The sequence below is a fragment of the Pteropus vampyrus genome, unplaced genomic scaffold (assembly GCF_000151845.1).
Source record: "Pteropus vampyrus isolate Shadow unplaced genomic scaffold, Pvam_2.0 Scaffold6, whole genome shotgun sequence".
In the NCBI taxonomy this organism is placed as follows: domain Eukaryota; kingdom Metazoa; phylum Chordata; class Mammalia; order Chiroptera; family Pteropodidae; genus Pteropus; species Pteropus vampyrus.
The window spans coordinates 822,577-836,622 of NW_011888787.1; the positions used below are offsets into that span (position 1 = coordinate 822,577).

The window sequence follows — 14,046 nt, forward strand, 5'->3', positions numbered from 1 at the left end:
CTGAGGATTCTTACAAAATAATGAAGAAGGAAACCTTTTCTTTTAAACTTAGACTTTAAGCATGAGACTATGAGCTTCTCAAAGACCGTTCGTCTTTTGTGTTCTTACACACTCAGCCTAGAGACTGGGGCAGAAATTGAAACAAAGCAGGTGAAGAAAAACTTTTTCTTTTTTTATGCACGTTATGCTTTAATAGCCACCAGAAAAACTGTTCATTTCCTCTCCCAGACCCCGTCCGCCAGCTATGCTGGCCTTCGATATGTCACTATAGCAACATATATAAATATGTGTCGTACATCTATACACACACACACACATTCTAAAGCACTGTGAAGACACGGACAAGGCCTTAGCACAACTGGGGGCCTCTCACGTGCCACCTAAAAGTGACCACTGGTCTGCTTTACACAAGACTTTCGATGGGCTTGGTCTGGCCATTAGTCCCCAGTTCCCCAGAGGGAAGTTAGGACAATAGAACGGGACAGCATATCTAGAGTGAGGTCAGCACACTTCGGAGATCATACAAGCGTAGAAATAGGAGGCGCGAGGCTGAGCGCGAGATGGGGTCTGGGAGGTCACCGCTTTCGCCGTGTGGGTTCAGAGAACTCGGTGCAGCAGTGGAAATGGACGCCCGGCCGGAGCGACCCAGCTGAGCGGCCCAGGGCCAGGTGTGGCTCCGTGACCGGTGCTGGCCCAGCCCCAGCGTCCAGCGGGGCATCGCCGCTCCGTCGTGTTGGGACCACGCGCCCCGTCCGTGGGAAGCAGGGGCCTACTCCCGGAGTGGACCTTGGAGGCAGTCGCTGGGGCGTGAGAACCTGCTGCGCTAGCCCCAGCCGGGGGATCGCGGGTCCTCCACAGACTAGCACGCTTCGCTTAGCGCAGGCCCGGGCCGACGGGGTCCCAAAGCGCAGGGAAGGCTCTCTGCCTGTCACTGCCCACCAGGCAGTGACCGCGCCGCTGACCCCTTCTGGTCCCCAGCAGGTGTGGGGGGCGGGGCCAGGTCTCAGCAGATAGCGAGCTGCGTGACAGGGGCGCGGGCCCATCCTTCCTGCTGTTTCAAGGACCTGTGGTGGCTCCGCTTCTTGCATGGCTCCTGGAAGGTAAGGGTCACGAGACTGGAGTGCCCGGCAGAGCCCTTAGGGATTTCACCTGGGGACAAAAATAAAACAAACCAAGTAAAGGTCTATTACCAGGCCCTGCGGGTGGCCGGCTGAGGCTGGAGTGAGAGCCGAGTGGTGACAGGAGCCAGGAGCATGACAAGAGCCTGTTAGGAGGCTGAGCTGAGGCATGGTCTGCGGTCGGGGGAGCGGCTGGTGCCGCCAGGTTAGAGGAAAGCTTCCTGCCACACGTGGGGAGACACCCCTGCGCAGAGCCACCGCACACCCCACCGCTCCCTCTTCTGGGGCCAGTTCGCTCTCCAGTTCACTTTGGAGCAAAACGGTGGCTTTTGTGATCTCTTAGGAAAAGAAGTGCTTCGTGTGACGCATGCACATATAGAAACAGCCTGTCCTGGGGGGAGAGGGCATTTCGCAGGGGAGTCCCCTGTTAAGTTTGTGTCCCATTTACTTATGGAGGAGAAAAAGGGGCCAAGTGAGCAGGGACCTCGGAGATCATCCAGGTGCAGTGCCACCTCTCACAGATGAGGGGCAGCAGGCTCACAGAGACGGAGGGGCCGGCCAAAGCCACATCGCCAGTTAGTGACAAGCCTGGGACTAGAACCCAGGCCTCGGGCCCTTTCCAGTGGCCCAGAGGAAGCAGAGAGGGACCGTCCAAGCTGTGGGGAGCTGGCGGGGACGGGAGGCGGTGGGGTTACCTTTGCCGGGACAGGAATAAGGCTTTACAGAGGCAATCTTGTAACTGTTCTTCTAAAAAGGCTCAGGAAAGAGAGGAATGGTCGGAGAAAAACAAAAGGGAATTAGAAAAAAAAAAAAAAAAAGCAGAGTCTAATCAGGACCCAACCCATTCTGACACTGGGAGCAACATCCTTAGAGTTACAATTTAGATTTTTCTAGGCGTGTGCTCAGTTGTTTATGGCAAAGCTTTTAAAATCCAGGTACAGGTTTAGTTTCTGATTTTTAAGCCATTTCTAACACCTCAAGTTTTTCTTTAAAGTACTTGCCAGGGACGCGTTAGTGTTTTAAGTAACTGTAGAGAATCCCTGCCATCCACATAAAATCTTTCTCTGTATATTTCGGTCTTTATGTATTATCAATTCTCTTGGGTCAATAAGACCCAACATTTTTCTTTTGTGATGTTGCTTAAAATAAAAAGATACAGCAAAATAAAATTGCTGTTTTCAGCCCAACAGAATGCAGTGAAGCTCATTTATTAAGTTGTGTTTTGCTTTTTATTCTTTTCCATAAAGTAGTATAGAAAATGCCAGAACACATAACTGGCCTTGGGATCCCTTTACTGAAAGCGAATACAGAAGCCGACTCCCACACGTCCTCCGGCCTTCAAGGATCAAGAAGAGGGGTAAGTGGATTAAAGAGAGGGAGGATGGCCAGGTGAGGGTGAACGGGGTGTCAAGTGTCAGTGGGGAGCTGCCTGGGGCGGGGAAGCCGAGGGGATGGGGTCGGGGAGGATGCTTGTTGAGGACTGGTGCCCCTACAGGTAGGCCAGAAACCGTGTTCTGGAAGGTGGGAGCAGGTCGAGGGTCACCTGCAGACTCTGACGACAAATGGTGGTGCGTTTGGGGCAGGATCTGTGGCCCTGACTGGTAACACTGGTTTCCTTACCTCCAAATTAGTCCTTGCCTTCTTCAAGACATCATGTGTCCTGGTCACTAAAACGACAAAACAGCCCCCGAACGCGGAATTTACCAGCTGGGGCCATCCTTGCCCTGGGTATGTGTTCTGAGGTGTGTCAGCCCGGACCTCCTGCTGCCCGCATGTCCCCCTCCATGCGCATTCACGATTCCTCATGGCACAGTAGGTTCAGGGACATCGCACCAGTCTCCCTGGTCCCCTAGCCTATGTGGTCACACTGTCCATCCACAGCACCGTGGGGCATCTGGACCCCCCCTCCCCAACCCCTGCCCCATTCTCGGGCTTGGGGGCACCCACGCTGGCTGAAGATGAACTGCTCCAGGCTCTCCTTCTGCTGCGTGGTGCTCTGCAGACGCTCGGCTGTGCTCTGCAGGAGACTCTCCTGTCGGGACAGCTCGGTTCTCAGCTCCAGAAGTTCCCTTTGCACGGCCTCTCCCTGGGGACCAGGAACAGACACCTTGTCAATGGGCAGAAGTGCTCGTGGCACTTTAGAATCTAAAATAAGACTACAATGTTCTCAACCATTTCTAGATGGGATTTCCTCCACGAAGCCTGTCAAACCCTCCAGCTTAGGAGGACGCCTCCGGGTGGGAGCCCCGAGCAGTGGGCACAGGGTCACAGTCCCACTGCCCAAGAGAACCCGACTCCTGGCCACTGAGGCTTCTGGCTGTGGACAAGAGCTCAGATTTCGTGCTGGAGCCAGTTCTATCACTCGGCATGGCGAGTAAGACCTGGAACTTAGGGATATTATTCTTGGGGAGACAGGGCTGGCCCGAGACAGCCTGCAGTGTTGTAAAAACCTGCGCCAACCTCAAGACGGCAAAACACCCCGTCTCTCAGAATTAGCATATTTGGGTCCCATAAGGTGTCCTTGTGAGTCTGGAGCTAGAAGCCCTGAGGGGACCCTGACAGCCGCCTGTCCAAGGTACCACCAACCAGAGGGCAGGCCTGAGAGCGCCTGGGGTGGCGGATCCCCCCACGTGGATTTAAGTGATGTGGTGGATTCCAGCCGGTGGCTGAAAGAGCCTGGCTGTCTCATGGTGACATTCCGTGGTCCCGCTTTGACAGTGGGGACCTGGGGTGGGGGCAGGGGCAGGTGGTGCTGCTTTAACATGTCCCTGAAGTTCAGCTCAGCCCAGCTTTAGACAATTAAAGCCCCTGGGCGTCTGTGGTCAGCAGGGCTCCCGTGTCTCTGCCCTTATCCTGATTTCTTATCCGGGGGGGTCGGGGGAGAGGTGGGGGAGGAGAAAGGATGGAGTCAGAACGTCACTGAAAGCAGCCGCCGTGGCGAGAGGTCTCCCCCAAAGACACTCCTTTAGGGTCCCGTCCTGATCGTAGGACCTGCAGACCTGCGGGCGGGAGGAGCAGGGCGGTGACCGGGGGCGGAGCGAGTAAAGGACACCGGCCTCTCACCGCTTCGCCGCCGGAGCCGGAGCCGGAGCCGGGCAGGGCCGCGCGCCAGAACACGGTGAGGAGGGACGTCGCCTCGTCCAGCGCGCGGTGCAGGGCGCAGGCGCTGCTGCGGAGCTCGCGGACGCCGTCGCCGGCCAGCACCTGGAAGAGGGGCGATGCCACAGGCCTCGCTGGGGCCGCAGGGTCCCCTTCTATTTCTTTCGCACACAGGGCTCAAGCCTCGTCTGTGAGCGGGGCACAGACACGGCCTGCTTGCACCCCTGAAGCCCTTCGCTAACCCAGAAGCCCGGCACCCCCGACCTCAGCGGTGCCCGCCCGCTCGCAAGAATTCCCTTGGTCCCGGCTCCCCCCACTCTCCCTTTAAGCTTCCGGTCCTGCTCCAGGCTTCTGAAGGGGAGCAAAATATGCCACTTCGGCACTCTGATTAATTTGAATTAACGCTAAGAAAGAGCAGGTGCAAGAAAGACCCACCTTTGTGCCCGTGAAAGCAGAAAATAAACCCCCTCCGCCCCAACACACGCAGGTGTCCTCCTGGTGTCAGGGCGGGAGACACCCCGACAGAGGGCATGCGAGACCCCGCTGCTTCCTCCGCTGGGAGAACAGCTGCTCCCGTGTCCGAGCCCCGCACCCAGACGACGACCCTAACTCTTCTGACGCAGGTGCCCGCGTGTGCGTCTTCCTCCCTAGCGTGGGGGCCCCTGGGGGCAGGCCTGTCCTGTGTGTCCCTGCATCTCCGGTGGCGCAGACAGCGCAGTGCCTGGTGCCTGGCCTCTCCACGGTGAGGCGCCCGGAGGAGGCCCGCTGCCCGCTTCCCTCCCCGGCTCAAACAGGGAAGGCCCGGGGCCGCCAGGCTTCTCGCCCCTTCTACGCACGTGGCACATACGGGTGCGCATTCTCGATTTCTAGCCACCTGGCTAAGTGATTTTATTCTGCCCACAGACGGCCATGTGCCAGGGACCGTAGCAGATGATCAGCTACTAAAGGGTGCTCGGCACAGGCCACTGGGTGTTGACGCTCACAGATGCTCTACCGACGCGGATGAGGCTTTTGGGTGATTCTGGCCCCAAAGTCAGCCGCATCTGCAGCAGAGCAGAGCTTCCAGCGAAAAGAGCTGGAGAAGAAAGGCCTGACGGGGTGCAGACGGAGGAAGTATCTTCCGCTGGGATATGTAGAGCGTGAAAGCAAAGTGGAGAAGGTGCTAGAATCGGAAGAAGGAAGGGCACAAGGAACAGGGGCACCTACGAGCTATGCTGTGATCACCTCTGTGCCGGGAGCCGCGAGGCCAGGGACGGCGCCGGCTGATCTCACGAGAGACACTATCTTCTTGACCAGCAGTCTGCCCTCCCCGATCTGCCGTGTGAGGGCGCTGTAGTCGTCAATGTGGCCGATGACATGGCGGCCGTGCTTATTGGCAAAGGAGCCATCGGTGGCATCGCCCTCCAGCTTGGGAGGGCTCTTCATTACTGGAGGGGCCTCCAAACCCAACTCTGAAAGATAAAGCCACAGCAAAACAGAACCCGCGGTTACTCCGTCATAGCATCAGTCCGAGAGGGACATCGGATAGTGGCAGAGCCCTGAACGAGAAGGGCGGTCTTGGAAAGCGCGAGCGTGCCATCCACAGATACTCTGGGTTCTAAATTTTTATCATCTTTCTTCCATCACCTCAGTGATTAAAGTGCCAGGTTGGCAAATCCTGTCCTTGCTGACAAATGAAATATTCAAGACAAATGTTATTTAAAAGTGTTTTAATATCTGGAGTTTAGAAGCAGACAGGAAATTCAGCTGGAGACAGAGAGCACTTTCAAGAGGGGAGAGGTCACAGCACAATGAAGACAGCTGAGCAGAAGGAGACCCCCCGCCCCCACCCCGGAGCGAGAATAACGATGGGGAGGGCGGCCACAGGAGGAGCAGCGAGCAGGCCGAGAGGCCCTGGGACACGCAGAGGAAGGTCTCGGGACTCAGACGTGCACGCAGAGAACCAAACGTTACTTGCATTAACTTCCCATCGTCAGTCCCCTCGTCCTTCAGTGGCCACATTTACCATTTGCCTTATTGAAGATGGCTGTCTCTGAGCCCGGAGCAGCGGCGGGCGAGCTGGGGAAGACCAGAGCTGGGCTCATGCCGACATCTCGAACCGGAGGGGAGGCGACCGAATCTGGGGAGCGAAGGCCAGAAGGATTTTCAGGACCCTGGACACACCGCGCACCCAGCGGGAGCCCAGCTTTGTCTTCACCACCGGAGACCTGAGGCAGCGTGACTCACCCTGCGTGTCTGTCACCCACGCCCCATGATCCAGAACAAGAGCAACTCTGTCTGGAACGAGCAGGGGTACCTTTACCTGAGGGGTACTCCATGAGGAGGCAACTCCTAGTTTAAATTATTAGGTATATTTTTCTAACCCCCGCTTTTAATATAATTTTGTATGTAATGTCTATTACGATGCCTCGTAACTAAATATAAACATGCATAAATATATGTAGTATCTATGTTAAAAATACTGAATCAAGGAATGAATCAAATCCTTATGGGTAATTAAGCTCAGCATCCTCATCACCATTCCGATGAGGAGTCAGTACTGGAAAAAATACAGCCGTATGAGAAGAACAGGAGACAGAGCTCCGGCGCGGCAGAGATGCCCCGTTAGAGGCCAGGAAGCACCCCCACAGTGGCAGAACTGGAAAATATCGCAGAAATCACAGAAACGCCGGGGAGCGTGGCTGAGCTGGTGGGGCTGGGTCCGAAGCCTGGTCACTGGGGGCGGGGTGGGGGCAGAGGAGACATAACTGAGCACTGCAGCTAGGGCAGCAAAAAACTTCCTCCTAACACAGGCCAAGTGGAATCTACGTGCCGGGCACGACGCTCCGGTCCCCATGCTTTCTTGGTTAATGGCCACGACGTGATCAGGGAGCAACACCTTCATTTGACAGGTGATGTCACTGTCTGATCACTGAAAATCTAGCAGACCCCCCCAAAAAATAAGGATCGACATGCTCAGGGAAGAGCAGGCAGGGAAGTTCGCAAGCTCAGGTTTAGATAATCGTGAGCAGAAGTGGTTTCTGATTAGAATAAAGTGGAGGATATGGCCCCGGACGTGAGCAGAGATGAACTCAATGGTGTATCAAAAGGCAAGAAAGAAGAGGAAGCAGAAATGAACGCGCGGAGACTGGGGTGTGGCGACAGTGTCGACATTCATATTAAAACTAGGGGAAGTGAGAAGACGGAGGACACTGGGACGAAAGGCAGAGAACAGGGTTTGCGTTTCTGTCTGCGAAGGCGGGCGGGGGCGGAAGGGGATGGCGACCACCCGCTACTCCTCACAGCCCCGATTTCCGTTGGGGCAGGAACATTCTGCCACAAGGCCAAGTTCCCCACCTTAGGGAAAGGGGAGCCAGGCGGAGAGTCTGGGAGGCCTGCAGTACCAAGACAGAGCCCAGTGAGGTGCAAGGAACAGACTAGAACATTCCTGCTCCAAATCCTGGTCGATCTCTTAGCTCTTGTCAGCCAAAGCCTCGATGCCTAAGTTTTCTCCTGTGAAACAGAGAAAAACCTGCCCTGCCTCAGATGAAATTATTTGAAAAGTTGTTTGAAAACCTATGATGAATTTTTAAAACACTCCGCAAATACCAACATACCCAGCTGTTAACTGTTAAGCAATTCTTGTGTCAGGCACTTGTAAATTATAACATTTAATGACCCAAATAATCATACAAAGCAGATACTATTGTCATCTGCATCTTAAAAACGAGGAAATGAAGGTTTGAACATGGGAGGAGATGAAACGCCTCGCCCAAGGCAAACGACCTGTCGACCTGTCGTTAGCAGGGCTGGCTCCGAGTCCCAGGCCCTCACTCCCGCACTGGGCTGGAGCACCTCCGACTTCACCCCAACCTTGAGGAGCATGGACGAGGCAAGACTGTCCCTTCCAGCAGATATCCCGGCAACCTCCCTGCCGGCTGAGGGCTCCCCCACGCCCTTTGCCTTCCTACCTTGGAAGAGTGGCTGCTTGCTACCGGGGTCGGTGCTGGCTGCGAAGTCGTGGCTGACGGAGCTGGGGCTGAGGCTGGCTTTGCCGCCACCATCCAGCTGCTGCTCCAGCTGCAGTCGCAGGCAGTTGTTCACCTGAATGCTCTGCTCCAGCTGCCCTCGCAAAGCTCGGATCTCTGTCACCAGGTGGCTCAAGTCGCTGCTCAAAGGGTGACAGGCATCCCAGGCGTAAGCTGAAAGAAGACAGAGGCGGGGTTGGTAACAGTGATCCAAGTATTTCCACGCATTTGTCAGAACACTCTTCTGTGACATTCTCCTCTGCCGAGGACCCCACTGTCATCTCAGCGTCCCAGGCCACACATCCGTGATGGAAATGTCGCTTTCCTTGTGTGCGGCCTGGCACACACTGAGATGGCACACACTCCAGTGTGGAATTTTCCTGAAGCTCAGATTACCCACATGCATCCAGAGGGTGTCTGACCAGCAGATGAGGCCAAGCCAATCGCTTCACCTCCACATTAATCTTAGTCCTGCAGGCCGGAGAGCAGGGTCTTCCAAGACCAGAGGTCGGCATTGAACTAGCACTGAACTAGGGCAGGGGCTGAGGGAGGAGGAGAAGTGATAACCTCCATCGCGCACCTATTTTGTTTGGAAAACTCGAACTCATTTCCACTGCCTGCTTCACAGAGCGTGCACTTCCCTCCTGCCTCGTGGGCCTCCCACACACCGCCAGGCCCCCCGACCGCTCGCAGCTCCTGACACAAAGCTCTCCTGTGGGCACTTGGTCTCCTCCCAGCCCGCACGTGCACGGCTGTCAACGTAAAGCTGCCCTCTCAGTACGCTGTGTGCCCCCCGCCGCGCTTTGAGTTCTGGTCCACCTTCCCATCAGCGAATTAGGAAACTCGATCAGGTTTTATGAAAACTCAAACTTGGCCGAATAGTGAAAATTCTTAATATAATAACCCATATTGCTCATGGAATTTTTAAACATATAACCAAGGAAGTTCAAGGGTGGAAGGCTCAGGGAGTCAACACGCCATCCAAGGCGAGAACTGCTTCTGTGGACTTCCTGACAAAGCCTCCCCTTCTCTTGAAACAGGGTTGGGCAGGGAGCTCACTCGCTCTAGCGGGAAGGAAAGCGTTAATTACGCAGCGATCCGAACTCTACTGCCCATCACTGTCCGGCCCTTGTTCAGCCTTCTGAAGGGAAACAAAGCACGTTAGCTCCTCCTCACCTGACAGTTCTTCAAATATTTCAAGCCAGATCTCAGTTTCTCGTGATCTTTTCCAAGCCTAAGAATTTTCAGTTTCTTCAATCAGTTTGAGATTTCCGGTCCCTCGGCCTGTGGCCCATGTTTTCGGCATGTTCTTCAGTTTGTCAACGTCCCTTTTATGAGATGGTGCCCCACCACCTAACAATATTTCTGGCTTGGTCTCACTGTAGGGACACCACACTCACGCCACGGTGGTCTCGGGTCAAGGTGGCTTTTCTAGCAACCTTGACCTACAACTCCCTCGTGCATCCGTGTTTCTACCCACCTCTCATGTCCTTAAGCCCATGAACGGCCACAGGGCCAGGCCACCTGGCCTGAGTTTCTACCCCTGATACTTTAAGTCAAGCTCAGGATTTTATCTTTTCTCTTTGCTAAATTTTACTTTGTTGACATCAGCCTCTGTTCTAGCCCGCTTGGATTTAACTTTATATCTAGAATACTCTCCCCCATTTGAAGAAAGATGGGGAAATGTAACAAAATTCTCAAACATCAATTATTATTTCAGCAGGTGGCAAAATTCCTTAATAAGAGAGTTTAAAATTTAAATCTAAGCCTGAAATGTAGGTCCTATTAGTGGTATTTCTGTAAGTTGTTTTATATGTTGTAATGTTCTCATAGGCTGTCTGCTACCCTGGCTGCATAGGGGTCAGTGTGAACTAGTATTCAAGACCTTTTCGAATGATGATGCCTTCGAGACAGTTCTTTGTATTAAAAAAAAAAAATCACTGTATCATCTGGACTCGTTTCTGGCCATCTAGGTGAGTGAAGTTTGACTCTTGTGACCTATTTTTAAGGATGCCTAGGCTGAATCTTGCTCATGTCACCAGACTCTGGGCTGTGTGTATGAGAGCTCCCCTTTTTTAGTTGGGTACCCCAGGCCTGGCTGGGGGTTCTTCTGAGACAGAGCTCTGCAGCTTTTCCAGATCTCCACGACTCCCAAGGCAGAGACCTCACAGGGATCCCAAGCAAGGATGGGAAACCCACGGGGTGGGAAGGAGGGGGCGCACATACCTCTCAGCCCCTTCCTGGACGTGCCATAAAGCGCCTCGTAGATCTGTAGCTCCGACTGGACGGCCTGGAAGAGCTGCTGTTTCTCGTCGCACTGTTGCTGCAGGAGGGCCAGCTTGTGCTGCAGCCTGCGGGGGGTGCGGTGGGGGGTGGGGGGTGGCTGCTGAGCTGGTGGGGCCACTCAGCCACATCAAGGCAGTAAGCGGGGAGCCCACAGTTGCATCATGGAGTTTTAGCCCTAGCTGTCAACTCAGGGGTCACGAAGACCATGGCTTTGATTTTATAGATGTGGACACAGAGGCTCGGAGGGGTACGGTCACCTTGCTTGGCGTCCTGTCATTAGCTACATCAGCTAGGACACAGCAGCACCGCATCCTCACTGCTCTCCAGTGCTCTGTTCATGCTGGGGACTAGCACTGCGACTCATCTAGAAGCTTCCTAGGTTATGCTGAGACCAATGTCCCACAACTGGAAGCATGAGAGCGTCCCTTCTCCAGCAGCTGACATGCCGAAGCCTTCTATAACAGGGTTTTACTTCTCAGCTTTGGAGCGAAAAAGGCATTCGCAGAGAAGTCTTTCCTTCTGCTCAAAGTCACCCATATATCAGGAATAGCAGTGGGGATACAGGGTTCCAAAAGGAGCCGTTAACTGTCTTGCCAATATCCCTTCTTCTAAATCTAAAGATGGGGCCGCCTTCCTTTATCAGTGGCCCTGCTGACCTGGAGTCTTTCTCCTGGAGGGACAGTCGTTCCTCCTGGAAACGCGAGATCTCCTGCTGCTTCTCCTTCAAGTCTCCCAGCAGCTGCTGCCGGTCCACCTTCTGGTGCTCCAGCTCCACTTCCAGCTCTCGAAGCCGCGATTGCGAGGTCAGCAGAGCCTCCCTCAGGCACTCTGTTTCCTGGGAGTGCTCTGGGGAGCAGAACGCAGGAGCGTTTAGCTTGTAGGGCAGCAGGAAGATGAGCCCGAGCACATCCATCCTGACACACAGAACTAGGGCAAAAAGAAGGCCAGCTTATGCTGCAGCCACCGGGAGGCAAAGAGAGCGTATCTACACAGCCTGGGGAATGGGGGACCTCCATCTCTGCAATGCCCTTGAGCCTTTGACTGAATAAGAACTACCTTGCTTTTAGAGAAAACACTCTGATTTCTAATGCTTGGCATTTTCTAAGTACTCACAACCCTCTGTGTAATAATCCATTCCTGAATTTTGCCGAAGACCAACATTAAGATTTCCTGTCTACAGTTTTTAGTATACATTATTGTCATCGTTTTGGAAATGGGGACATCCTTTCTTTTCCAGCTTGCAGCAGCTCTCTGATCTCCATAATTTCTCAGAAATTATTGACAGGGACTCTGAGAATAAGACTGCAGGTGCCATCAGTCCTCTGGGGTGGAATTCACCGGGGCCTGGCAAATTATACTCGTTGAAATCTCTATTTTCTCACCTGTGAGATCTGTTCTAGTCTTTCCAGGCATGCAATGGTAGGTTAGTACTTCTGCCTTTTCTCTTATCTATTAACTTTGGTTATCTTCCCCAAGCAGTGAGTTTTCCACTCACTTCTTCTCGCTCTGAGGTGACTAATTTGGAACGATCTGTTGAGGTCTTTTTCCTTTTCCATAAGCATTCTTTCATTCTGGGCTTAATCCTTTTGGACACTATTCTTAGTCTTTTGTGGCTATTCAACAAATATTTGTAAATAAAAGTAATTCATTACTGATCATATTTTAATTTGATCAAGTCAGTTAACACTAAGGTCGGCTGCATCCCAGGCCACACAGGAAACGATCCCGCGGGGGACAGATCTGGGAAGGCTCTGGAGGACACTCTGCCAGCATCTGCAGACGCAGAGCCGTGGGGACTGCTGACCAGAGAGGAGCCTGAGTGTGAGCGAGGGGAGGGGGCGAGGAGACATGGGGACAGCTCGGCACGAGGAGAGACGCTGAGCCGCAGTGACGGCTGGGGGACCTGGGAGGCTGTGTCGGAGCTCCCGTTCCTTCCTCTTCTGATTCGAATCAGCTGTGAGCTGCGGGGAAGTAGAGCCCATACCTAACGGTATCCAGCCTGGTAGTGATGCCTCCACGTATCTGCAGGCGGGTCTGCATGGTGGTGGGTTTCCTAGAACTCCACGTCCCTGGAGCCCAGGGGTCTGAAGGCCCATCGCTGGGACCTCTGGGGATGCAGCCCTTTCCGGCCTGGGAATAGCTATGGGCATTTGGGGTAGGTGGATCTGGGTAGCTCAGTTATTTCTGCATCCTCTCTTCACTTCTCCAGTTGGTGATTGGTGTGGTCAGGGAAGAAAGGGACCGGGGAGCGACCGCAGTTTGTGGCTTCCGGCCACCCACCTCTGGAAATGCGACTCAGCTGAGCCTGCAGGCTCTGGTTCTCTTCCCGAAGCGCCCTGTTCTCGTGCAGCTGTGGCACGGCCTCCAGGCCCTGACTGCAGAAGCTGGAGGCGGGTCCTGGCCCGGAAAGCAAAGCGGGCAAGTCACGCATTTGGGTGACAGGGGCTTTCAAAAGACAACGTCCCACTCTGGCTCTACCACTGGCCGGACACGCGACAAGGGCCCAGAGGAGCCCGCAGCGCATGTGAGCAGATTAAGGGCGGGATGAGAAGTCAGATGACTCTGGGGACAGACTTGGCGAGTTCAGCTGCGGGGAAAGTCCCTCTCTGAGCTGGGGTACATCTGAGAAGCGGGGATAACCGCACTTGCCAGCCTTCGGCTGCTGCGGTGGCAAAGCCCAGGGCAGCACTTTGAACCTGCGGCGCCCGCCTACGGGCCCGCCCTCCAGAAGCTCCCAGTCCGGCCCAGAACTGGGCCGCGGGGCCCTCCTACCGCTCCCGCGGGCGGCCGAGCTGAGCCGGTGCTCCAGCTGCTCCCGCAGGCGGTCGTTAATGCAGATGGACTCCTCCAGGCGCTGGCGCAGGTTCCGGATTTCACCCAGATGCTCTTCCAGCAGGTCGGCCCCTGCAGCCATCCCGCCGGGACAGGAGAGAGGGTGGGGAATCTGGTCACCGCGGGGCCCACGTGGGGCTGGGGCTCGGCCACTGGCCTCTGGGAGAGATCCCGCAGCATCGCCACCCCTCGCCAACCCCGTCCTCGCACGCAGGCACCCGGGACACGGGGCGCTTTGTTCGAAGCATAAACTGGCTCTCGAGCACGGGACCACCAGGTGTCGCGGGGCTGTGTGGAAGCGGGTTTCAGTGTCAAGTGCACAGTGACCAGTGGAACTGGTGAGTGTAAGGGAGGGCCGTGTGGTTTAGAAAAATAACTGAAGGCTGTGGGCAGGGCCTGCTTAGTATCCGGAAAGGTGCAGCCCCCTCTGAGTGTGACTTTGAGTGTGACAGAGTAGGCCTCACGCTACCATAACACCTCTCCTCTTACTGATACTTGACTGTACATTCTTCAGTGAGGGACAAAGCCCTTAGAGAGAAGGCCTCAGGTAGAAAAAAAAAAAGTACATGAACATAAACTCATCCTGTGTGGTTACTGAGCAGTTCTGAGCACTGCCCTCAAGTCACCCTTAATATGGAAGGAAGGAAGGAAGGAGGAAGGAAGGAAGGAAGGAAGGAAGGAAGGAAGGAAGGAAGGAAGGAAGG

At 54.6% G+C, this 14,046-nt stretch overlaps 2 protein-coding genes across 2 annotated transcripts in view; both read right to left on the reverse strand.

Moving 5' to 3' along the window:
* Nucleotides 1-198: 198 nt before the first annotated feature.
* On the reverse strand, nt 199-5,074 carry LOC111744339 (myomegalin). The gene is made up of 5 exons (XM_023534843.1): nt 5,054-5,074; nt 4,182-4,322; nt 3,066-3,204; nt 2,739-2,785; nt 199-1,149 (listed from the first exon to the last, which is right to left on the reverse strand). The coding sequence occupies exons 1-5, from the start codon at nt 5,072-5,074 to the stop codon at nt 1,108-1,110; spliced, it is 390 nt and encodes a 129-aa protein (XP_023390611.1). The 3' UTR covers nt 199-1,107.
* A 337-nt stretch (nt 5,075-5,411) lies between these two features.
* Nucleotides 5,412-14,046, reverse strand: part of LOC105297809 (myomegalin-like) — a 64,753-nt gene continuing 56,118 nt past the window's right edge. The window contains 7 exon segments of the mRNA XM_023535310.1: nt 5,412-5,668; nt 6,223-6,336; nt 8,168-8,398; nt 10,451-10,575; nt 11,167-11,356; nt 12,791-12,907; nt 13,283-13,414. Of these exon segments, the coding sequence (XP_023391078.1) occupies nt 5,427-5,668; nt 6,223-6,336; nt 8,168-8,398; nt 10,451-10,575; nt 11,167-11,356; nt 12,791-12,907; nt 13,283-13,414 (1,151 nt within the window). The 3' untranslated portion in view covers nt 5,412-5,426.

Coding starts and splice junctions, on each gene's coding strand:
- LOC111744339 (XM_023534843.1), bottom strand. CDS start 5,074: ATGCGCACCCGTATGTGCCAC. Junction 2,786..3,065: donor GCAGTTCATCTTCAGCCAGC/GTGGGTGCCCCC, acceptor TTGTCGTTTTAG/TGACCAGGACACATGATGTC. Junction 1,150..2,738: donor AGGCAAGGACTAATTTGGAG/GTAAGGAAACCA, acceptor TTTTGTCCCCAG/GTGAAATCCCTAAGGGCTCT.